Source organism: Varanus komodoensis, unplaced genomic scaffold (genome assembly GCF_004798865.1).
Source record: "Varanus komodoensis strain SLA01 unplaced genomic scaffold, ASM479886v1 scaffold1, whole genome shotgun sequence".
NCBI lineage: Eukaryota > Metazoa > Chordata > Lepidosauria > Squamata > Varanidae > Varanus > Varanus komodoensis.
In genome coordinates, this window is record NW_025335268.1 from 39178211 (window position 1) to 39204062 (window position 25852).

The 25852-nt window shown below is 39.2% G+C and overlaps 2 protein-coding genes across 6 annotated transcripts in view; one reads left to right on the forward strand and one right to left on the reverse strand.

Moving 5' to 3' along the window:
• On the reverse strand, positions 1-20902 carry PCMT1 (protein-L-isoaspartate (D-aspartate) O-methyltransferase). 3 transcript variants are annotated; one of them, XR_006413951.1, is made up of 9 exons: positions 20748-20902; positions 15110-15214; positions 12421-12452; positions 10848-10952; positions 9349-9469; positions 7111-7196; positions 6644-6813; positions 1035-1137; positions 1-792 (listed from the first exon to the last, which is right to left on the reverse strand). XR_006413951.1 is itself a non-coding variant. In XM_044422860.1 (8 exons), exons 1-8 carry the CDS (start codon positions 20800-20802, stop codon positions 780-782), a joined length of 687 nt encoding a protein of 228 aa, XP_044278795.1. In that variant the 5' UTR covers positions 20803-20902; the 3' UTR covers positions 1-779. The 3 variants fall into 3 exon arrangements, 2 of the variants coding, with proteins under 2 accessions (XP_044278795.1, XP_044278800.1); XM_044422860.1 differs by lacking the exon at positions 1035-1137; XM_044422865.1 differs by lacking the exon at positions 1035-1137 and having other exon boundaries at positions 6591-6813.
• NUP43 (nucleoporin 43) overlaps positions 20776-25852 on the forward strand; it is a 10441-nt gene continuing 5364 nt past the window's right edge. The window contains exons 1-5 of one of the 3 annotated variants that reach the window (XM_044422838.1): positions 21161-21383; positions 22492-22689; positions 23324-23685; positions 24675-24797; positions 25510-25587. In XM_044422838.1, the coding sequence (XP_044278773.1) occupies positions 23566-23685; positions 24675-24797; positions 25510-25587 (321 nt within the window). In that variant the 5' untranslated portion in view covers positions 21161-21383; positions 22492-22689; positions 23324-23565. Of the gene's footprint in view, positions 20827-21160; positions 21384-22377; positions 22690-23323; positions 23686-24674; positions 24798-25509; positions 25588-25852 lie in introns of those variants that run through there. The other 2 variants (XM_044422846.1, XM_044422830.1) reach the window with 2 other exon arrangements.

The following is a 25852-nucleotide window of genomic DNA, read 5'->3' on the forward strand; positions in this document are numbered from 1 at the left end:
TTTTATTTTTAATTTTATTTGGCAAAGCAGCACTGCATAACTGTTCAATGATTAGGACATAGCTTACACAGTATTTGTTATATTAAGTTTAGGTACATCAAGTTTGCAAGTCAGCTAGAAACAATATTCAACTATGAATCTCTATGTTATTCAACAAAGAAAGTGTGTGAGAGAGAGAACTATGTCCGTTATGTCCATCCTGAACAGCAGCATGTACAACAAGAGCTGTAACTTCTGATGTCTTGAAATTTATATACACGATGCCTGATTTTTAAAAGGGAAGAAAGCAGCTGATTGTATATACTACATGCTAGTCTATGACACCACGTTGACAGCTTTGAAGAACTTCATCTCATTTTAGTAGCATCTAGAAGACAGCTGAACACAAAGAACCTTATAGTGTGCATGTAGTGTCAGAAAGTGCAGATAAGCAGTTTGATGGATGAACACTGGAGCTGAAATAAGTGTTCAAAAAGTTTCCTAATCCAAATCCAAAAATAAAAGAAAGTGATAAATTGCAGATTTATCTGCATTTCTGTAGACATATTTCACTTGGGCATGTTGAAAAGCAACATTTACCCAAATATGAATTTTCCATCAGTTCATTATCAAACTTGCATTAAACTTCTACAAAATAAAAATACCACACTTTTCCATGCTGATAACAGTGTAACAAAGTCCAAAACAAGCTGCAATGCTGTTGGTTTTGAAAAAGCTTTTAAGAACTGGAGATGAGCAGTCCACTGTTAACACTATATTTGGGTCAGATGATGTAGCTTTTACATTTCATCCCTGAAAAAAGAGAACAACAATTACAAGTCTTGTCTTAACACTTACTCAGATTAAACTGTTTTTCAGATATTGCAGTGAAATTACAGAATTTTCCAAAAGGAGAGTCAGCATCTAATTAACAATGCCACATGAACCAGAGCAAAATATGGTTCTTCAATGAAAGATGAATCCCTATTCATTACTGCATGTGTTGCAATGAAATGTCAGTCAAAATGCTATTAACTTAAAAGTTTTATGGCTACCTTTTTATCTGAAGTAGTGAATGCCTTAGCTCTCTGTAGATCATCTACTGTAGAGATTCATTTGTGATTATGGTCCAATTACTCTTGGTACCTGCACAAAAGGCTGCAAAATGTGAAACCTGAGTTCAAAATTAAACTTTATAGTGTCAGTAACAGGATCTCCCTCTAGTGAAGCTTGTACTATCTATACAAGCAGAGACCACTGTACCCCTAAACTAAAAGTGTGAAAACCCTAGTGAAAACTAAAGCACAGCTAGAAAATAATTTGAAAAAGCAGCAAGCAAGCAAGGGTTAAGCAACCCCAACCACCTGATGCTTTTAACTGACCCGTTTTTCAGGGGCAAATTTTCACTAATTTGCTCACAAATAATATGATGGACTCAGAACTAAGGATTTCTATTCAAGTCATAGAGTTACCATGTACAGCTTCAGAAGTAGCTTACTATCCACCATATAGAAAGGACAGCAGGACTGTTACAATGCACTGAAAACAATAAACTACTGCTAGTTTTGTAGAACAGGCATCTCATCAGATTTTAATGTAGAGGTCCAGGATTAAACAGTATCTGTATCACTCATAGCCTTGAAACCAAGGACAAAACTTTAGTCTGAAATTGATACATGTACTCAAGTAGCTTTTTAATATGTAGTGACAGGAAAATAATAGTGCCAGATAATTTATATTTGATTTTGTACTACTACTGCTGCTCTATCAACTACAGCATTCACTGTAATGAAGTACCATTAGGGTATCAGTTGAAAAGTTATATACCCAGATAAATTTAAGCACCAACTTGCTAAATCTGAACTAACCAGCACATACAGAATATGCCTACAAACCATAAAATATCCACGTACAAAAGCACTTACATTTGCAGTATTCTAGCATGGAATGGCAGCATGCATAACAATTCTAAAAGGCATTTCTGCATTGAAGTGGAAAACTGAGAAACAGTAACTGAAAAGGTTATGTGTGATGTTCAATTTGTGCTTCCTTACCACAAATTATCACTGCCAAATCTAGAATCCAGCACATGCTCTAAGCCAATACTTTATGATGGGAAAGAGCAATCTGTGGCCTTCCAGATGTTTTAACTGACAATCACCCATAGCCAATAATGAATGATAATGGTAACTATAGGCCAAAACACCTGGGGGACACAAATTGCTCAGCCCTGGTTTGAGAGGAGCAGATGAACAGGATCCACATATTGGATCCCTGCTCCCCTCAAAACACTGTGCAGACATGCCTTGAGATTTTCTAATTAGTAACATAATTTTGGGGGAGTCCTTCAGATGGTCTGCCAATTAAAACTGCCAACATATAAAGCAGTAGAAATACCTGTTACTTTATTGAAGTGCTATCTGCAACTTTAATACTATTTCTAAGCCCCAATTTCTAAGTACATTTCACTCAAGAGTTATAACCCACCAATAAAATTTCTGCTAAGAATTCAGCAAGAAATATGAAAGCCACAAAAACCATAGTCCCATTTAAGTCAACTGGCCTACACACACAGTGGCAATTACACTGGAGACAGAGATAGTGTTAGGGATAGACAAAGAAAGCTCTTGAAGAGGTATAAAGATTCACAAAGTTCTGGCTGTTTAAGAAGCTAATTGTCTTTCATTCTTAAACTTCATTATATAGCAATTACAAAAAAGTCCCAGAACAGCAAAAAATCAAATCAATAAAGCAACTTCTTATTGTAAGTGCTATTAAGATGTTCTTAATAATTAGCAACAATTTCACTCAGCAATCAGATAGATTAGATTATGATTAGGTAACCAGCAGGCAATTTTCCAATAATTGTAAATGTAATACACATAAGGAAAGACAGCTTTCAGATGGTGTGTAGGTATTTATGTTTGCTTCAGATTTTACACGATCTACTTTCTATGTCACTGACTTCTTTACTGGATTCTTATATAGAATTAGCCCAAGTCACCTATGTGGAACTGATCTTGATTTTTGCAACAATCAAAGTCTCAAGCAAGACATGAAGGTATCTGCAAACCCCAACAGGCTAGATGCAGACTTGGTGAATTCTCACATTATGCTAACTTATACCGGGAATAGCCAATAGTTGGTTCATGGTTCACAGAAATACCAATGACACACCCAACAAATTAGGCTTACTATGGGTTGTCACCCATTCCTTCCTCCTCAGTCATCCAGAAGATATTCCACGAGACTTATCTACCTTATCTCCTCTCTCTTCCATGATATCAAATACCTTTTCACTCACTACATCCTTTTTCTGTTTTTCAGAGATTATTTTTTATAATCTCTGATTTTACAGCCATGGAGTCTCTCCAGTGGCCAAGAGGCATATTGGAGGGTTTGTCAAGGTGGCAAAGGGATTGCCACCCTTTAAAAATAAAATTAATAAAAATAAAATTAATTTAAATAAAATTTCTTACAAATTTTATTTATTAAAATATTAATTTTATCTATTTTATTTATTAAAAATAAAAATTGCCACCCTTTAAAAATATTTGCTGTGTGAATCAGGCACAAACCATAGACAAATGGCCTAGGGAGGGTACAAATAGGGCCATTTCTTTTGTTTTATAGGTGCTCAGGAAGGTAGGAAAGAATGTGCTACACCTTTAACAAGAGCACGGAGTTGTGACAGTAGCTAAACTTAGACTTCCTTTCAAAATGTTATGACAGGATTATCCAGGATGTTTTTAAGAGACACATAAATAACTGTATGTCAATTTCCTTGTCAAAAAGACCCCCTGATAAACCCTGTTAAAACCCTCATTAAAAAATGAGAAAGAGGAAGGAAGTACAGAAAGTTCCAGGGAAAATGCTATCAGAGAAAAGGCAGCATAATGATTGGGGATATAAAGTAGGGCATAGTGGCAGCAGTAGGGCTGGCTGAGGTAGGTGTCTTGTGATCATGGCCTCCCAAAGGTTTGCATTTTTGCAAATTAACCATCTTTTCTAGTCCTTGTACATACATTAGCTTTCCACTGCAAAACCAGTGTCTCATTTTTTAGAAACTGAAAAATAAGCATAAATATATGCAGTTCCCATAAAAATTGCATGGTTCCTCATAATTATAGCTATTTTGCCTTAATTAAAATGTTTAAAATTTTACATTATGGTTCAATAGAGTTTTGTTTGTGGTCTCATTCTGAGATCTTGGTGGTTTGATCACTGATGTTTACATGGGCTATTTTTTTTTTTTTCAGTCACATTGTGATGATACCAGTGTATCATCAAAAGTGTTGCAGAAATTATGTGGCAGCCCTTCCCAACCTGGTGCTTTGGGCTACAACATGTAGCATTCTTTACCATGGATTGTGCCAGCTGGGGTTGCTGTGAGCTACAGTCCAGAACACATGGAGGGTTGCAGGCTGGCAAAGACTAAATAATGGCATAGAAAGTAAAAGTAATCATGAAGATTAGCCCAAATGTACCTTCTCTCATGGTAAAGTGTCCAATGTATAAACAGCTGGATATGGTTTGACCCCTACATGCATAAAGAAGTATGAAGAATAATACTGGGACTCACTGAAATTTAAATATAAAACCTACTGGCCAGCTTACCCAGCAAATAGTAAAACATTTTCTGTATTAGAGCCGTCCCATTTTCTTCTCTACACTGGCTATTAGCTTGTTTTCGCAGGAGTGCAAGCTGATATTTTTGTAAACTCGATCTTCTTCCTGCTGCTCTGATGTGTCTAAATTCTTTAAGCAGTATCTGTATTAATGAATGTTGCAACACCTTTAAGAGTTAACCACCTTCAGTTGGCTATTAAAATGTGTCACTGTAAATATCTAGAAATATTTCCAGTCTGAAATTTTGTCTGGGCCCTGTCCATAATGGACAGGCCCTTTCCTAGCCTGAAAAGATTTTAGCTCAACACGATTTTAACGCAAATGAGATCTCTCTGTCATATGATATATACAATGTATTCCCTCAATCTACAGTATTTTTTAAAGGACATAATAATAAAAAATATTTTTTTCTCTAAGGAGATCAGAGTTATACAAGAGTAGACTCTCAAGTAACTACTCCAGCACTGTTGCCTTTCTCTACTCGTCCCTCCCATGTGATAGCCACTATCTTTAGTGACAACCTCAAATCACAGAAGAACATTTCCAAGATGCTTATTCCTGCCCAGGACCAGCCATGAAGATAAACTTAGACATACAAAGTCCACATAATAAAAGGAACAATGAGAAGACCATGTGTCTGTTGTTGGTAGCTTATTAAGCACAGATAACTTGCTTAATAGCTGTGTACAAACTTATCTTCCCTACTACCAGCATAGTATTAAATATGATGACAGAGGAGTGAAGGAAATATACACTGAACTATAGGCAACTGTTAACTTACCAGAGATAACTAGTTGAGTTCTAAGTTTTTCAAATGATACTAAGTGAATCTCTTTTAATAGCATGTGCCAAAGGCCCAGTACCCATCAATTAGAAGTTTATGAAATTGTGTTATTTTATGTAATTACATCACAAAAGGTATGATTAACTTTCTCAGCAGACTAAAGGTCTCTAAATTTGTAACAGCATCCTGTGCCAATTTTTGGTAGGCTGTAATTCATAAGATTTGGGCAGCTCAATGCTGCTCCTACAATACAGGACCTTCAGTAGAGAGTAAGCAAAAAGATTTTAGTTTTGTGAAGGCATTTCTATCACTTTAAATGTTAGACACTGAGTATCTGCATATGCTAACTCGCAAACTTAGACTGCTAAACAGCCATAGAGTTCATTAATCATGTGTGCTGCCTTGTCAATGAAGCCAATATACAAGCATTTTTATCTAGGTGCCAAAGTGTGATTGCTAGGTTTCAAATGTATATGCTAGCGATTGGCATGTTTTAGGCCTGGCTAATCAGTTATGCTTGCTAAAACTACTGAGCAACCAATGAAGCAGAAGGCTATGAAAATTAGTAATTTAGAATTATCAGATCTGGTTGTTTCTTGAAGAGGAAACAACATGAAAATTGCAATAAATTTTATAGCATGTTCATTACTAAATATGTATTAAGTTATAAGTATGAAGAATTTGTCTCAGGCTGCTTTTGATTGAGCATAATTTTCTTATTCTAAACTTGGGTAATTAAGATTTTAATATATCAACTAATTAGGTTGCTTCTTCTGAAGAGTTTCTACACTATTTCAGTCCTGATAACCTGGAATTATATTTCTATTTCCTGAACTCCTACAGTAGTGACTCATTAAACCATATAGGGGCTTTAGTCTGGCTTGCCAAGGTATTTCACCTTGCTTACTAAAATCTAAGCAATAAGGCTTCTCAAAATGAAAGATATAGTTTTAGCTAATGCTACAGACTTGGCATTAAATTACAATGCTACAATGCAAAAACTTAGCCATAAATTAAAATGAAATAAAGTGCAATCCATGCAATGGTGTTTTTTCAGCATTTAATGTGACATACTCAAAAACTCAGGCGTGGTGATGAAACAATGCAAGGGGTTGCTTCTAGTTGTATAGTCAAGCAGAAAGCAATGAGAGCAAAAGCAGCCTTGGTAATACCCTCTTAAGAATGAAGACCCTTTCACCTTGTATAGGTAAGTGTGTGGAAGAAGAAAGTTGAACAGAAAATCACTTCCACCTGGACCACTGCTTCTCCTTATCTGTTAAAGGCACATATATCACTCCCATCAGAGGCTTCATTTTGACACTGCCATCTTCTAGCTTATCATACTGCTCCAGCATCTGGTTTCCTCCAGCAGGGCCCACAGGTAATATTAATCTTCCACCAGGCTTTAATTGATCTATAAGCTATAAACATTTTTAAAATGTTAATTATTCTGGGCAAATGTACATGTAAGATCCCTATGCTATACAATGAACAAATCAGTGATGCAATACATATTTAATATATAATTGCATTTATTTCCAGACTACCATATTCTCCAAATCTAATAGTCACAGTATCACATATTAAGTTTAGCATATCAAATTAAGTAATTCTATGGTTGTGATGTTTCAGTTAATAAGCTTCTATAATTTATATAAAGACTAAGCAGTTTCCCAGTAAAAGATAATGTACCATACACAAACATAAATCACACTTACTGCTTGTGGCACAATGGGTGCAGCAGCGCCTACATGAATAGCATCATATGGAGCCTCATCTGGATATCCCAGTCTCCCATCCCCCACTGCACAGAAAAAACACAAGCAATACCTGAATTTAATGTATTAAATAAATTTATTCACAACACTGAACTCACTGTTGAAATTTAAACCAAACTGTTCAAAAGTTTATGCGGAATATGTAAAAATAACTGAATTGAAACTTAAGTAGTGCCATAAATTTTGATCAGATTCATGACTGGAATTTCTCCCGGGATAGAATGAGTTTCGTTTAAAAGAACTAGCCCTAAAAAGGAGCACATCACAGAATGTGGCCAGTGTTCTATCCTAAGATGATGCAAACAAAATTCTTTGACAAGTATGGCTGTCAACCTGTATTCTGTCATTTGGCTCATAACACCAAGCAGGGAGGGATGGTCAGTTGTGTCTGGCAGATGTTAATTTTCCTCTTGCAAGAAGATGTGGTCCCAAATGCCCTTAAAGAGGCATTTGTGGTACAACTTCTGGAAAACCCACCCTGGCCTGGAAACTCCTAATTATTTGTTGTTTCCCAGTATTTCCTTCCTAAGCAAGATGTGGTGGTTCTTTTAATGCCAGGATTTCTTGGAGTTCCTGAGATTCACTGATGTTCAGGATGGGAACAGTTCATGACTCCACATGTCATGCATTAACTGACACAGGATTTGCTGCTGTGACATGCAAACTGCCTCATTTTTTCAATGGATTTCAACTGGGTCTTGAGCTTGGTTTTGGCAATGAAACTGCCTCAGTTGTTTTGAAAGTAACCAATACTGGATGAAAGATAGGGAAGTACAATTTTGCTTATTGTACTGGAGTTGTTAGCAGCTTTCAGTACTATCAGCCCTGGTTTCTATTCTGAGAAGCTATCTGGGCCCTGTTTTACAGTAGATCACAACTGGACAGTCATTTCTAAAAGAGAAGTTGGAAGGCTACTGCTAAAGAATACCACATGGTATTCTAGCTCTACCACAGTTCTTCTAGCTTTGTGCTTGTGGTTTTTAGCACTCACAAGAGGGACCCATTGAATTCCCAACTCCCATCAGTTTCATCCAGCAGGGTCAACAGTTTGAAAAAACAGCAGTCGTAGACCAATGTCTGGAGGAACACAGGTCCCCCTTTCTCCTTCTCTATATGCAACCACAAAAATTCAAACATTTGGAGAAGATAACACCATGCTCTCCTTTACGTTTAAATCTACTGAGACAAATGACACTTCTGCACTAGACTGGGCTTGGGAATGAACTGTAGAAACAAAAGTGAACTGAAACCCAAACCTGGCAACTTGGATGCAGTGTTGGAAGGCAGTTCTTCTAGCTTGGGCAAAGCTGTTAGACTGCCCACACTCCACTTGGAGTGGAATTCACTGTTTGGATTGCTAGAGCAGTGCCAGCACTTTTACAGTAGAATGCTGATTAGATCATCATTTCATTTATTACATTTGTATATTTCTCAATAGCCAAAGTTCTCTGCACATTTTAAAAAGATGAAAACCCTAAATTACAATAAAATAATATAAAACAAACATATGTCTTTTTCTCTCTCTCTCTCTCACAATCAACAGTAAATTCCAAGACCCATTAAAAATCTTACTATATCTTGTTAAATACCTGCAAGTATAGGAAAATCTTAACCTAGTGCCAAGGAGACGACACTGTTGGCACCAGACAGTCCTCACCAGACAGCATTCCAAAATTAGGGGACCACCTCCAAGAAGGCCATTGCTGCCATCCTCTGAGTAGAACCTCAGATGATGAGAGGAGCATATGGTAACAGGGGAGGTACTCAATCACGTACTGTTGTCCCAAGTTGCATACCGCTTTATAGATTCAAGCTCCTTGAATTGTGCTTTGAAGCCAGCCAGAATTGCTATGATATGTTCAGATTTTCTACTCCCCGATATCTATTTGGTTATCACATTTTGTACAAGCTACCACTTCTGAGCTGTCTTCAAAGGCACGTAGAGCAACATGCCAGCATTACAGTCTTCAACCCAGACCCTATGTCTGAGCATGGTGGCATGTGAACTATGGAAAACTTAAGCATGTTAAAGTAACACCAAAATGAAGGCTTACTGATAAACTCTCCAGTGAGTTGTGTATAAACCTTACTACAGAAAGAGACAATTAATGAATTAAAAATCTGCACAGAGCAGTCAAATTCCTATATCTAATTTTATTAAGATACTCCAGTACTTACCAATCAGTTTCACTCTTCCTGAAGACAGCAATAGAGGATCGTCCTTTTTGACATTATTTATTGAGTCATCTACTAGCTCTTTGATATGATCAATTCCTACAACTTTTCCTTTGGAGCCAACCTAAAACAATAAACCAGGGTTTCTGTGTTGGTGATGTCTATTATTTAGGTAATGAGTTCCTTAGCTGTGCTTTTAAATTAAAGGTATAAGCAAAGATTACAGAAGACAGATGAAGTCTAATAAATGACTCCTACTATTTTCCTATCATTTCACTTATATATGTCCATCCCAATTTTCAGCATATCTGATATGTCTTGGAACTTGTTTCAGCATTTTGGCTTCTTATGGCATATTAAGATTTTTGCTATAAATACATCTGTATTTGTCTTGTCCATGTTGATAAAATATAATTATGGTATCAGATTTTCATACAAATATATTTAATTAACAAGCTTAGAACATATGAACAACTTATGATTTCATATCAGTGGAACATGTTAGCAGTTTTGCTAAGAAGTACTTGAACAGAGACTTACTTTGCCAGGTGCACAACTGTTTTGATTTGTAAATACAGAAATTACAGGAAAATGTAATTCCTATAGTATTAGTATTCTGGGGATTCACCCCCATCATCCCACACAAAGAAGGATTACACAATTGTCATGCTAGCTTGGGGCAGGGGTGTTTGGTTTTTCCAGGAAAGATGGGAAGTAGCCAGTAGCTTGCTTTTACTGGAAATAAAAAGTTGAATTAGATGGCCCTTGGCTCCATGGCAGTACTTATTGCCTTACAAGCAGAGAAGGGAGAAGATAAAGAAACAGAGAAAAGGAAATATACCAAGCTATGATTAAAACATATAAAGATTTGCTCTCATATACCCAGCTGAGGCTACATGCATTCTGAACCTGAAAATTATGGCCACAGGAGTTGAACAGTCAGACTGTCTACATGGGACACACACTGCCATACACTGGATATTGTCCCCACATCCCTGCTTGCCTTCAAGCTTAAAAATATGCACTCAGTAGAATAAATGCCTGAACACTGTTTTAAAGAATTGTGCTTCACATAATAAATTAGTTGGAATTTCCCTACTACTTCATAGGATGTCCTTTCAATTCAACTGTAAGGTGACATTAAATTAAAAAAATACAAACAAATCAGCTTGTCTGAACTGATAGAACTCATGTTTTTTACGTAAGCATTTGGTTGTGTTTCACTGACAAGATAAGCTTTGCATGACCAGTCAAAATATTATTTCTTTTTTAGAAATATAAAAAAGATGCAATTTTGTTTAAACAAGTCCTTGCAATTATTTTGTAAGGACATGAAAAGCACTGAACATTTTGTAATATAAGGGATAAAGTGAAGAGGATGATTATGAGCCACCATGGGTTCCTAGCAGGAAAAAGGAAGAATATAAATATCATAAGTAAATAAATAAATAAAACTAATACGGTTCACTAAGAAGTTCATAAATTAAAAACCACTGTCTCACCATCCGTGCAAAGCATGCAGTAAGAATACCACTTCCAGATCCTACGTCAAGGGCTTTGGCTCCTTCGTGTAACTGTTCATATAGTAGTTCTAGAGCATACGCATGCTGACCAAAAGAAAAAAGGAAAAAATACTAGTATTTTACTTTTGGTTTGGCCCAATATAAGTTCTCTTTTCTGAAAAGTTCAGTTCATAGAATGCATTCAGTGAATACCATAAGGAATCCAGTGTTTAAAATCAATCAAGCAGTTGGAAACTTCAACCAATTCCATACTTGGGAACTAAAATTTCAAGTCACACAGAAAAAAGCTCAGATTTTCAGCTAACAATAACTAAATGTATTATAACAAAAAATAAAATCTCTTCTACCAAATCTGATTGCAGATCCAAATATCACTTTAGAATATAATACCCTGACTGCATATGACAGTTAAAAGTATTATTTTTAGCCCTCCAAAAGCTATCTGACAAGAATATATAAGCTTACACCATGCTGAAGACAGCTGAACTTACAGAAGGTGGGGGGGGAAGCGTCTTGTGGCCCTCCAGATGTTTTGGCCTACAACCTCCATCATACTTTTTCATTAGCTATACTAGCTAGGGTTGATTAGAGTTGTAAGCAAAAACACTGGGAGGCTACAAGATGCCCGCTGAAGGTTTAAGGGAACTTTAAGTTGGACAGACTGTAAATTACTCTGATAGTAACTGTAGATAGCTAATCATACTGGCTTTCCATGTAATGTGAAAACAGTCATTGTGAAGCTATTGCATCTTTTCCTTCTTAATGCATGTGTTTGTTTTTGATAGAAAGAAAAACAGACTGAAGACACAATGGGAAAACACAAAACAGCAGAAAGTTTAAGAAGTTGCCTGCACTTGGTCAGTCCTGTGAATGAGGCAGGGCAATTGCACAATGAATGGCTAGTCTGGAAACACCCTTTGTTATTTTAATCACAATAAAATAGCACTTGAAAAAGAGAGGGAACACCATGGTGAAAAGACAGAATTATGATGAATTAGAAGGAACATAATGTATATTCTCTGAAATAAACAAGTGAGCAAATGGTATCAACATCAAAGAAAAATGCTTTTATACCCCTTCTCTTCAACATACTAGGTTTCTGTACCTTGCACTAAAATGCAAACACAAACATGATTCCTGTGTTAAATTTTCTGCATGGAAGTACATAGGTTCTCTTGGTCTCCTGAATTCCTGCAGTTTCTACAATGACATCGTATACATCTCTAATACTACAGAATGCTATATAGAGAAAGGCTAGATTAGCTGTTAATCAAGGATGGAATTCAATATATAATCCTAATATACTGTCAGTGTGGTGTAGCAGTTAAGAACATGGGACTGAGACTTAGGCAATCTAGTTCTAGTCCCCACTGAGCCATGGAGCCAACTTGGCAACCTTGGGCCTATCACATATTCTCAGCCCACCCTACCTCACAGGGCTATTGTTGTGAGGATAAGATTGAGAACAAGAGGAGTAGAATTATGTAAGCTGCTTTGAGTTCTTTGTAAGAAAAACGGCAGGCTATAAATCAAATAAATAAATAAATCTTACCATATGTGGAGCACTTATAGTTGCTTGAAATCCTGTAATGCAGAGGGGGAAATGGATTGAATAATATAATTCAATTTCCAAACATCTGAACACCAGCACCTTTTGCTAGCACATAAGCCAAAATTCAAGCCTAAATGGCTATGTCTAAATTAGAAACCTCTCCCAGAATAATAACCATTAAACGCAAAGATGAATCACAGAAATAAAAAGTAGGAAATAGCATTCAATTATAATGATCAATTACATGAAAAGGAAAAATACTATCCTTCTGCTTGGCAACAGTAATACAACTCATTAGAATCTTAAGTCCTAAATATTGCCCAATACTATTTTCAGATGTGCCATTTCATCACACCATCTTCTATTCAATTAAGTAAAAGAGTCTAGACATGCACTTGTCTATTTATGAATACTATTATGAATGCATTGAATGAACTTTACAATTAGCTCGCTCAAGCATTATCTATATATCCAAGAACTGATCCCTTATACATGTTCAACATCTTTGGGTCATATCTGCTTTTACTTAATTACTGGATTTTTCTAAGTGTAGCACCCAAACGTGCCAAGTTGCATATGCAACCCCTGCTTAAGGTTGTCATGGCATATTAACCCGGCAAGTTCACACTACTAAAACAGACCAATCCTCATAAAACCAATGTACACCAGGTTCACACAACAGACCCTGAACAGTGTTTGTATATTCAAAATGGCAGCCACAAACATCTTGTACCATCAGTTGTTGGTGCAATAACCTCTGGCGAGATGTTGTGTCATGCAAATGGTCCCAACATAATCCACAACTTGTGCCAACAGATTCTTTTTTCATGCAGGTGGATACACCTGTTTATACAATGGTTACTAGAAGTTTTATATCAGTAACTAGCATATGTCAGGACTTTTCTTTCTTCAGAAAAATCAGATCAGAAATAAGCATCTTTATTGGGGGAAAATAGCTACACTAAACTTCTAACCCAATGCAAATTTACTCAAAATAGCTTTCACTGATTTCAGTGAGCTTACTAAAGTAACAGTATATACTTCAGCCTTAGATTCATATTTTGTTTCTGTGTTGTTTACATTTAGTTGCTACCATTCCTCCCTTTCAATTTTCTGTTAATGGTCTCTCCTGGATAGAAACCTTTTGGAAGTAAAGCTTTTGCTGAAAATTCACGTGCTATTACAAAGCTTCTCCTTGCAGGGTCAATATGAGAACAATACCTGAAGTCCTATAGGTTGTCATAACTAAATACTTCAATAATACACACACCCCTCCAAGAATCTTAGTAATTACATTTATGATGAAGAATGTAAGCTCAGGAGAAGATAAATGGAGACAGTAAAGACAACTGACAAGCTGCATTAATGGTGATTCATTAGGCCTTGGATGCAGTCTGCAGGGGTCAGGCCCACTTCTTCCAAAATACAGCATTCCAAACTAGAAATTTTCAACTCTGAATATGAAGTTGAAGATGAGGGCAAGTAATGCCAAATTTAAATTCTGAGATTTGCCGAGCAACTGCTGAGAACTAGACCATCAATGATTCAAGCAGAGATAGTATAGACAAGGGTCAGGAGGGAAGGTATGAATTTGTCAGACCAGTGGTTTTTCATCAAATCAGTGACCAATTAAGTAACAACCAGGGTTCTCACCATCTGGTCTGCAAGCAGCACAAGCTTCCCTAAGGGTGGAATCAGCTTAGTTTGGAGAAGAAGGGAATTTAGTTTGGAATCAACTTCTGTAATAGGCAAGAACTCAGCAATCAGAGAGATGATTAACTTGATGGATGTTTCTTGCTAATGACTTTTATATAATTCATTCTGCATTACAATGCCAGTCTAACTCAATAAATAATCAGCTCAAAAAGGAAAAGGGAAGACACATGTTCCAACTCAGTTTAGCGAAAATCTGGCATCACAAAGGCAGAAGAGACTTCAGCTCTTCTAAAAATATTTAATACCTAGCATATGCATTAGCATTTTGCAATGATGTAAAACCAGAAATAAACCATGTTTGCTTATATTTATATTAAGGTACTGATTAAAAACATTTGTTTAATTTTTGCATTTGTATGACTCCAAAGTATTCCAACAGAAACCTCTAAGAGGCTTACAACAGGTAATCAAGATTACAAACATTAAAACAATAAAACCAATGATATATAAAATGACAACTATTTAACACTAGTCATTTAAAAGTGTGTCAAGGGAGGGGACAGCCATATACAGCAAAATGTTAAAAGCACGTTGCCACTGTCAAATGTGAACCCCAGGAAAGTACAAACTGTTAACAACACTTAAGCAAGCTTTTTAAAATTCTGATTTTAGGGCTTGTTTACACACATTTCCACTTTGAAAATACATAGTTCAGGGTAGGTTCAAGCAAATGAAAACAGCTTGCATCTCCACATGATTTTGTCTTCTTATTAGGTGAATTATCTGTTAAATTCAAAATGCTATTTATATGTGAACATAACTACTTCTAACTGTGTTTGGAAGACAATGAGCAATTACATAGTTTTCACAACAAGCTCTCTATGTAGCCGGGGACACACCAAGTAAGGAAACAGCTCATAGAACATTTTGCACTCTCTAAGGAAGCATACCATATTACAGTGAACAAGACAAACATCTTCAGGAAAATAAAGATTTTATATAATTAAAGATGTTGGATATATAATCTTGTTACCTATTGACTGAGGGGAATCCATATATGGGTTGCATTTTGCATAGTGGCTTCGGTCTGTTGCAAGCATGACTTCAAATACTTTATCTGATTTGATTATTCCATTTTCTGCATGAAAGACAGACAGAAAATTCTTTGTCAAAATAAAAGGCAATGCTATTCCAAAATCTTACAATTAAAGTACAGAGTCTTTATGTACTACATATGATGCTAAATTGTAAACTTTTATTTATGTAAATTATCTATATAAAATATAAACAAAAGTCAGTGCAAGAAGTATTTTAGATAAATGAATTCTACTTGTGACACTTGAAAATTTGTTTGCAGTAATTTTCCTTATTTCCAAATTAGTTTATCAGTAAAATACGGAAGTCCAAAAATTTGTATCAGTGCAAACTAATTACATAACCCACTGTCAACAATCAGTTGAACTCAACCCACCTTTTAACATACAATTTCCCCCAAGACAGCTTACAAACATTATTAACCTTTATTAATAAAATCACAACAACCCCTATTGAAAAGTAACAAGTCACCAGAATATTTTTTTATACAGCAGCTGGGGTCAGATGGCTGGGAAAGGCAGGAGACAACCAAGTATAGTAAACATTGAGGTGGTATTTGCCTACCTCCCTTACTTTCACCTGTGGCTATGGAGAAAGGAGCAATATTTGCCTCCCAGATCACCCTATCAACCATCCATATTCCCGACAACCCATTTATTCTTCCTCAGCTAGCCTAGGTATATAAATGCTTCCAGATCCAATGCGGGGCTTTGAATGCAAAGATACTGGTCTTGCCTGTTTGAGTCTCCTTTCCTCCCCATCTTCCAGCTTTCCTTCTGTTTGCTATTCTCTTACATTCCCTGTTCCAACCTCCTTTGTGCAAACTTCTCAGCTTGACCTGTGCTGTGACTCAGCTTCTGAAATAACTTCTTAAATTTTTACAAATTTCACGTTGGCAGGAGCAGTGAAGCATGTTGAAGGTAGCCATGAAGGATTGTGACAGAACAGAAAATGTGTAATAAAAGTTTAGCTATTATACTTCTTTGCTACAGCAAGATAAAGAACAATGCAGCTTTCTGAATTATATGAAACCTGGTGAAACCAACCTACATCTTAGCTTCTTCAGTTAAGCACTCTGAAGAATATGCTACTTTTGCAAACATGGTACTTGCTCCCCAACCTGGTACTCTCCAGATGTTTGTACTTTGTACAAGCATCTCTACTGGTCAGAAATGATGGAAATTGCAGTATAAAATATCTGGAGTGTACAAATTTGTGGAAAGGCTGAAATAAAGCATGTACCCCCCCAGTCATGCTGATCGATTCCAAGCCCCCCAGGGGATGCTGGAAATAGTGGATAATTGTGAACACTATTTATTGTATATAAAACAATTTAGTTCATTCTTACTACAGGATGTAATTTTTTCTTTCCCTATTAAATCAAGAATTTTCACTTACAAGAAACACTTCATGACTTCTCTTTCTGGCCAAAGTCAACCACTGTTGAGTGAAAATGCAGTGACCATGGCTAAGTGAAAACACAATACGGGAGTTCTGCTGCATACCTGGTCCTTTATCCTGAGATTGTACCATAATTGCCTATTTGCATTTAGCAGGAAGTCACTGTGGGGAAGCTTCCCTGTGGAACGTCTGTCACAGTGGCCACTCAATTTTCAATATGTGAGTTGCAACACTGAGGATGACTGAAGCTGCCCTAGACAACCTCCAGCTCCTTTAGACAACCTGTGCCAGTATTATCTATTCTAAATGTTGGCTCTAAACTCATATCTTTTGCATGACCTGCTACCTCAACCAGGGACTGAACTGGGGTCCTCTTGCATACAAGAAATGGACTCTGTAATGAATTTTAGTTCCTTTTCTATAGTTATTTTTGTTCCAGAACTAACAGAGCAATCATTTATTCACATCACACTGGGAAATGGGATATGCCTGTGTTTCTCCAATGGAACAGTGATACTATAGGAAACTTAGTCAAACGCTTTGTTGTAAACAAAATATATTACATTCATAGTATTCCTATGATCTACCAAACTAGTAACTCTTTCAAAAATGCGTAAGTCTGGCATGACTTATTTGTGACAAACCTATGTTGACTCCTAGTAATTTATACACTATTTTCTAGAATCTCACAAGCTGACCATTTAATCATATTTTCAAGACTCTGCCAGCATTGACATCAGGCTGACTGGTCCCTAATTTCCTGGATCTATCTTCTTTCCTCTTCTTGAAGATGGGGACATTTGCCTGTCTCCAGTCTTTCAGCACAACTGGTTTCCAGGAGTTCTTAAAGATCACAGCCAGTGGGTCTGTAATACTGTCTACAAGCTCTTTCAGCTACCAAGGATGAGTATTTTGAGACCTTAACTCATTTAAAGTATGTAAGTATTCCTTGACAATGTTTTTACTTATCTTGGGCTCTGTACAGTGGTACCTCGGCTTATGAACGCCTCAGTTCACGGCCAAATCAGGTCGCTAACAGAAATTCCAGAAAAAATTTGCCTCACTTCATGAACTCCACATTGAGTGACAACCACAATTGTAGCCATGTTACCACACGAACACAATCGCAATCACACCTGTCTTCCCCCCCTCCGAGCACGACTGCAGCCATCTCCCCTCCCCGAGCACAATTGCTATCGCACAATTATCATTTGCTCCAAACAATAATCTCCCAACCACCTAGGTTAGTGTTCTCTACTGCACTGTACTTTGTTACTTTGTTCTTTGTTACTTTGTCTCAAATTTTTTATTAAAAAAAATATTTACAGAATGGATATAGCCTTCATTCATTGTCCCAGGTCAAACACAACCCACACTGTGGGAGAAGACTGAGGCAAAATAAAGAGTTTAGTAGTTCCATCTTCTGTCACCTATTAACAATACACCAACTTCCCTAAGCAGTGGACCTACCAACTTGATCATCTTCTTGGTCATTACAGAGCCAAATAAGACCTTTTGGTTATTTTTAGCATCCTTCACCAGGCTCAACTCATTTGGGGCTTCTGCCTTCCTATTGTTGTCCTTGCAAATTAGGGCAACAGTACTGTTTTCCTTAGTAATATGTAACCCTTTCCATCTCCTGCAGGTGACTCTTTTGAATTTCATTTCAGAGAACTATCCCTGCTTCTTTAAATGTTCTCCATTTTTCCTTCTTTGGGAATACTTTGTGATTGTGCCTTCACTATTTCAATATCTTTCCCTTGAACTCTTTTTCTTTCAGGATTTCTAAGCCTGGGGAGCTAACCAAACTTTTTCCTCAGTTTTTTGAAAATGGTTTTCCTAAATAAGGTACGTGTTTGATTAAGCTCAGCTTCACAACCTTCTCTGTCATCTATATTACACAGTTGCTTTCCTGACAGTGCATCTACCATCTCTTTCTGTTCATCAGAAACATCAGATCCCCTTGCAGCTTCTTTCATCTTCTGTAAGATAAAGTTGTCATCAAGACATGTTGAAATGTACCTCAAATTCTATTCTGATAGAATTAGACTCTAAGCAGATGCCAGAATGATTAAAATCCCCATCACTACTATTACCTGACTCTGTAAAAGTGCTGTTATCTGTTCTAGAAAAGAAGGATTCGTGTCTTACAGCTAGCTGGGTAGTCTGAAGTAAACTGCTAGCACAGTATCACTCTTGTTTTTCTTCCTTTTATCTTTACCCAAATGCTTACAACAAGGCTTGCATTCTCAGAATCATGAATGTCTATATAGGTGCACAAATTATTTATGTACAGGGCCACTCCTCCTTAATTCCTGTTGGATTTATTGTTTGTAAACAAGATACAACCTTCAGTGACTATATTTCAATTATTAGTCTTATCCCATCAAGCACCAGTGATATTGATACATATTAACCCTTCCTTCCCCCTCATTAAGGATGTGGTTCTGTGATTTCAATGGGCTTAGGCGTATTTAACTGCATAGGACTCATGTAACAGATATTTTAAAAATACAACATCAAACAAGACCACAAATCCTACATATCATTCTTCACACCCATCTTAAAATTGTTCATGTAAGTTTGCATCAATTTCTGTATATTCACAATGAAGACAAAGAGAACATTAAGGCCATTAATTCATTTAAGAAAAGTATTTTTGTTATTTTTTTTCCCTTTAGGCCTATGCACAGGGCATAATTTATCCTACCAGGCTCTCCTTTATTCGTGCAAAATACCTTATGAAAAAAGAAAGATCAAGATTTCTGATGGCTGATACTTTGACACCTGAAACTCATTTGTCTTTTGTGTATTCACACATAATTTAATGACAGTTGCTAGTGCTTGTATAATAACAACCCCAAAACAAAATTCTTAAATCTTACTGAATCAACTCTACTTCTTCTAAACAAAATCTGGAGATGAGCTTCAATTTTTTGACAAAATGAGAACTTTTGATTGACCAAGGGTAAACAACAAAAACAATGATGCCCCCCTACAGCCTTCCCTACATGCTGCCCTCCAGATATTTTGGCCTGTAACTCCTAGCATTCCCAACCATTTTCTATGATGGCTGGAGCTAATGGGAGCTGAAATCCAAAACATCTGGATGGAATAGGTGGGGGAAGGCTCCTCTAAAAGAAGGCTGCTATAAAAGTTCACAGACTTAGCCAAATAAAATATATCATTACTACCCATTCCATCCATCCTTTACAATATGAGACTTCCACAGCAACTACACATTTGTTTCCCGTGGAGATTAGCAAGGGTGGTAGCTCCCAGGCAAACAAAGATTATCATAATAACAAAAGTGATGAAAATCACCCCCAAGAGACTAGATAGTTGCATAATGATGGAAGGGACAGCAGCTGCCACCCTTTCTAAGAAAAAGGCTTTTTAAAAAATCGCCCTTTGCAGCCACACGGACTAGATTCTTAAATCCGGGTTTATAATCGGGCATTCAGTCGACTTCTGAAAGCCACGCATTAGTGGTGTGTGTGTAAAAGCGACAGTCGCGTCGCCTTGTGGCACCTACATGTGTAAATAAAGACATCCAGGCAGATAGGAGGGAAAGGCGCTCACAGCTGACGGCCAGCGTTTGTTCGCGTTCCCTCCCCTCCCCTCCCCTCCCCCCGCCAACGCAGGGTGAGGAAACCCCCACGGGGGGACAGGCAATTGCCGACGGGGGGGGGGGGGAGGCTGCAGCTGCGGTTGCTACCGCGGCGGGCCCAGCAGCGAAGCTTCGCGGGCAGCCGAGGCACCCACCCCGCTCCCGTCCAGTGGAAGCGGCGGTGCCGCCCTCAAACAAGCTCTCCACGCAGCAGCGGAGACACACCCGCCTTGCAGCACCAACGGCCGCTCTCTTCTGCGCCCGCTCCCCCCCGCGCCGGGCGCGTGAGCGCGCGCGCGCGCTTCCTCACGGAGATGCGACCCTCTCCCTCCCCGATCGCGAACGGTCGCCCGCCGCGGCTCGCGACACTGAGGGCCCCCGTCCGACTCGGCCCGACGACCAACGGTTACACCCCAGCGACGGCCGCCCGTGTGTGTGCGTGCGTGAGCTGAATGGGCAGCACGCGCCCTGGCCACTCCTTCTGCCTCCTCCCCATCCCACCCCTTCCTTCCCCACCGGGCCCGCGCTCGCCCCCGCACCCGCACCCACAGGCGCACACACTCACTGCGGAGGTTCTGGATGAGCTCCGAGTGACTGGCGCCTCCTGACTTCCAGGCCATCGCTAGACAGACTCTGCGGAGCAGGTAGAGAGCCGCCTTCAGCGCCGCGACTGCGCACAGCAGTTTCCCCAGGAAGGACACAACCTCCAGCGCCGACACAGGCGCCGCCTCCTCCTGCCCTCCCGCAGCAGCAGCAGCTGCCGCCGCCGCCGACGCGCGTCCGCCGGAGGGAGGGACCGCTCCCCCGCCCCCCCGCGCGCTCGACATTCTGAACGGCTGCCGCCGGGCAACCGCGGCCGCCGCAGCGCGCAGGCGCCGTGCGCGGAGGAAGCGGGCGGGGGGCGTGAGGGGTGGGGAGGACCTCTTGGTGACCAAAGGAGGGACGAGGCGGGCGGCTCAGTTCTCGGGGTGGCGGAGGAGGATGAGGGTGCTGCGAAGGGGAGCTGTCCGTACGGAAGCGTGTGACTGGCTCCTGTTACTGTCTATATATAACCGTGGCATGCTATAATGTGAAAGCCACATTTGCAGGGTAGTTCTGCGTAGGTTCTGCGGGAAGAACAGCTCAAGTTTAATGAAAGAGAGTCCCAAAATACTGAAGTTCGCAGGCAAGGAACAATCACAACAAGCACCTGCGCAAATTGGTATACGTCTCATCCTTTGGGTTGCATCAAGTGGCACTTATCCATTTTGATGGGTCTTCTCTAAGTAGAAAAAAAATCTTGCTGCTGGTTGATTGTTTTATTGTTTATACTGTGTTTATCCTCCAGTCGTATTTACATTGCATTTCTATGCTGTTTTATAGTTTTAGTTATTGTCATCTATTTTTATCTGTATTTTCTATTTTTTTCTGTATTATTGTTTATGATTGCGCTGTGAGCCGCCCAGAGAGCCTACTGGCTTTGGGGCGGGATACAAATGCAATAAATAAATAAATAACTTTTTAACTTCACTGAGGGGGTGTTGCGCATTACGGCATGACTGGGAATCGCCGCTGCTGTATATGGTGGATGTAGAGCCCCGCCCCAGGATATGTAAAACATAGAAAATTTCGCCCGCGTGAAAATTGGATGCACCCAAAGAGCTATTGGAAATATCTCCAGGCTCTTGAAATGAATTGAGGGAATGTATCGAATTTCCTGATAGCTGTTTTGTTTCCAATTTCCACAGGGTAGCCATGTTAGTCTGTTGCAGCAAAAACAGCAGCAAGTCTTGCAACAACACCTCAAACACTAACAAAGATATTTATTCTGGTTTAAGATCTGTGGATATGGCATCTGATGAAGAGGCTTATGCTAGAATAAATAAATTTGTTAGGGTTAGACTAGGTAGCACTTTTGTAGTGGGATGACTGCATTCCTCAGTGCTCAACTTGTAATGGTTTTTGTCCTGTTCGGGAGACAGAATCCCCTCACATGAGTTAACCTGAAGCTATACATGTTATGCGGATTATGGTTGCACTCATGCAGGGATACAGAAGTACTTTTGGGTGGAGTGCCAAACTGATCCCATAGGTGATGACTTAGCTGAATACCAGTGAGAAAACGCTTGTCTCATTTCCTTTTGTGACTTAATCTTTTGTACCTCTATCTCAGTGGAGTCACTTAACTGTGTGACTGTGTACTCTCTTTTAAACAGAAAACGAAAGTGGGTAACGCTAACAAGGTTTCCTCTCACACGCTGCTACACATTTTAAGCACAGCAAAAAGAAGCGTAGAAAACAGTGTTGCAGTGGTAAACTTTGAATTGCAGGAATTTACCACGGGAATCCGGACAGCCACGCCCTCACGGAGGGTTCAGAAATTCAGGCAAGGGTGTACATCTATATCAACAAACAAGATGTAGAAGTTTTCACCTGCACTGGGTGTGGGTCTTTTTAAATCGCATGGATCTTAATTGCCCATTCCAGACCAAGCCATCCTAAACACACCAAGGCACAAAAGATTGCAGGTGAGGAAATTCATTTCTTTCCAGGAGGGCTACATCTTAGCTCAGGGAAAACGGACGTCGGAGAAGGGTGGTTGGCAACGGCATCGGAATCAGGATCTCTGCTAATAGAAAGGTGTTGACACTACCTCCCTATAAACACTGGTTCTTCTACACTAGACGAGGTCTCCCTTTCCACAATGTTATATGTGCGTTATTGAAATAACGTATTTATTGCAATTATTGATTACTGACTTTCAGGATACAAATCTCCCCACTAGTGTGTGTTGTTAAAAGAAATAGTCCTTAAAAATAACTTTTTTGTCGATGTTCAGTCGGGTTCACTTCCAAGAAAATGTTTAAGACTGGATAGTGCAATCTTTTCTTATGGTAAATTACTCTGCCCAATAGGTCTTACTCCCTATCCAGGGAATGCAATCTTAGGGCATTGCAGGAGGATGGTGGAGAAGGATGGTAAGATACGTTTTTCCTGGAAAGGTTTCGAAAAGGTTCATGGAAAGATTTGTACGTGTTTAGTAAGATAATAATGTATCACGAAATCTGGTGTGGATACAAAGTGAATCACCAGTCCCTGGATACAGCGAAGGCATATGTTGCGTTCTTTCACATTCCGGATCAAAATTCTCTATCACTGCAGCTTTTGAAAAAGGAAGGAAGGGAAGATCCCAAGGTAGAGCCCGCCCCGCTAAGCGAACTCGGAGCAGCCCCGGGAATTTATGACAAAGCAGTCCCTTTCCAGGGGCGCAGCCGTGGTCTTCAAGGCTTTTGTCCTCCTTCGCTTGCCGTTTCCCATGACGGGCGACGACCAATCACAAGGGCGCGTTTGAAAGCCGGCGGAGAGCGGTGCTTGCGGCGGGAGCGGGGTTTCCTCCTCGAAGCATGGAGGACGTGTCGGCCAAGTATGTGTCCCAGAAAGTCAGCAAAACTCGCTGGCGGCCCGTGCCTGCTGCCGCCTTGCAGCCTCCGGAGGTCTTTGCTACTGGCTCGTGGGACAACGAGGTAACCCGCATACCTGCCTGAGTAGTTTACTCGGCTCCACACTCACAGGCTCTCTTTATCCTTCCCCGCCACCCAAGCGGTTGCCTGCTCTCTCAGTATGATCACCTTGGTGCGGCACCTTCTCGTCTCATGTTACGTTCTCGGTGGCTGACCCACACTTGAGGAGCTCCTTTCAGATAGTGCAGGGGCATTTTATTTATTATCATATTTATACCTTGCCTTTCTTTCAAGAAGCTCAAGGCACTTACATATTTCACGTCAATCTTATCCTCACAACAACCTTGTGAGGTACGTTGGGGTGAGAGTCTGACTGGCCCCAAGTCACACAGTTATCTTCATTGGACTGGAACCCATATCTCTTGAGTCCCAGTTCTGCACTCTTAGCCACTACACCACACTGACTCATTTCAGTCCCTTTATTTTTGGGCTTGGTAAGAGATGCTTCTGTTTGCATACAGGTTAGCTGAGCTAAGTCTTTGGGAGCTGATTGGAAAAAATAGAACTAACTTCAAAATAAAATACCACACTAATATAGTGAAGGGTGGGTAGTTGTCCAAAACTAATTGTCACATACTGATTTGTACTTAACTATGCTTTGGAAAAATAGATTAATAGCAGTTTTCTCTCTTTGCTTGCTGTCACCACAGTTATCTCAGTAGATTACATGACCTTTGCAAATTTTTACAGAAAATTCTCTTAAACTGTCTACTGGCAGGTACTCTTTTCATGAAAGAACAAATCCAGTAGTTTTATGTTTATACCTTTTTCACCTTTGTGGCACATGCAAACATGATATCTTTAATACCAAAGCATGTGTGGATTTATTGATGCGGTATGCTAGTTGATTTGTGTATATATTGGACGCCTTTTTTTGGCTTGTCTTCTCAAAATAAAGGTATTGCTAGTTCATACTGGTTTTGATCAACAGGTTTATGTTGAAGTTTTTCTTTATCCTACTACAAGAGTTTGTATTTCTTGCAATCTTACAGGAAAATAAGATTTCTGTTTGGTCTGTTGGAGATTTCGAAGGCTTGGATCCAAATGGAGAGTATCATGGAGAACCACGTCTGCTATGTGATATCCAGCACAGTGGTGATGTTATGGATATGCAGGTAAAAGTACTATAAACATGGCTTTTAAGAGACTGCAAGACCCATTAGAAGAAAGGCTCCCGAGCATTTAGCAATCTGCTGGGCTGTGGCTAACAAATGGGGAGGAGCAACAGTGATGATTTCACTTCTCCACCCTTTTTAATTGTAAGTTTTTCTTTTGATGGGTCTCTAAACCTGAATAGAGAAGGACTGAGGCTGGCAGGCTATACAATTTCATGTCTTGACTGCCCTCCTCCCTGCACATTGCAGTATCCCATTTCTGATTTGTATAAAGTCATCCAAGACCACTTACTCAACTGGAAAGCTGGTCCTGTGATTCTTTCTGAGGTGGCTGCAAGCACTGGACTAAGGGAAAAGATCTGCTCTTACAGTTATATCACTGTCTACAGCTTTGAGGGATGGGGAGAACCTGAAAAATCCTATGAATCCCCAGGGTACTTTTCAGGAGCTACAGGATTGCTCTCTCAAAGTTGAAAAGAGAATGGAACCTATAATTGCCAAGACAGAGAGCAGTAATTCCCCAGCATCACCTTCTGGAATAAGCAATTCATGTTGGAACAGAACCCCCAGAATGTATTGCTGTTACCCCAATTAAAAAGGTTTCTTATTTCTGTGATTTGGAAAGCCTCTATATGGAAATCTCATATAATTGGTTTATAACTATTAAAACATGGATGTATGTACTAATGTGCTTGAGGGTTTTTTCCCTTAGTTTTTGGATCAGGAGAGAATTGTGACTGCTTCATCCACTGGAAGTGTGAACATATTCCGACATCATCAAAATAATCAGGTAAATGGTTTCATTTTCAACTTTTATGACTGTTGAACTGATAGGGCTCTCTGCCTCAGGAATGAAGAAAGCATGAGGAAGAGCCAGTGTGGTGTAGTGGTTAGCATGTTGCACTGGTACTCTGGCGATCTGGATTCTAGTTTCTGCTTGGCCATGAAGCCCATGGGTGATTTTGAGCGAGCCTCTAACGTTCAGTCTAACCTTTCTTGCAATCTTATCCTTGTCAGGATAAAATGGTGAGTTATTTAAGCTGCTTTAGGTTTCT

Coding starts and splice junctions, on each gene's coding strand:
- PCMT1 (XM_044422860.1), bottom strand. CDS start 20,802: ATGGCCTGGAAGTCAGGAGGCGCCAGTCACTCGGAGCTCATCCAGAAC. Junction 9,470..10,847: donor CTGCATGCTTTGCACGGATG/GTGAGACAGTGG, acceptor TTATTGTTTTAG/GTTGGCTCCAAAGGAAAAGT. Junction 7,197..9,348: donor AGGAAGAGTGAAACTGATTG/GTAAGTACTGGA, acceptor TTTTCTGTGCAG/TGGGGGATGGGAGACTGGGA.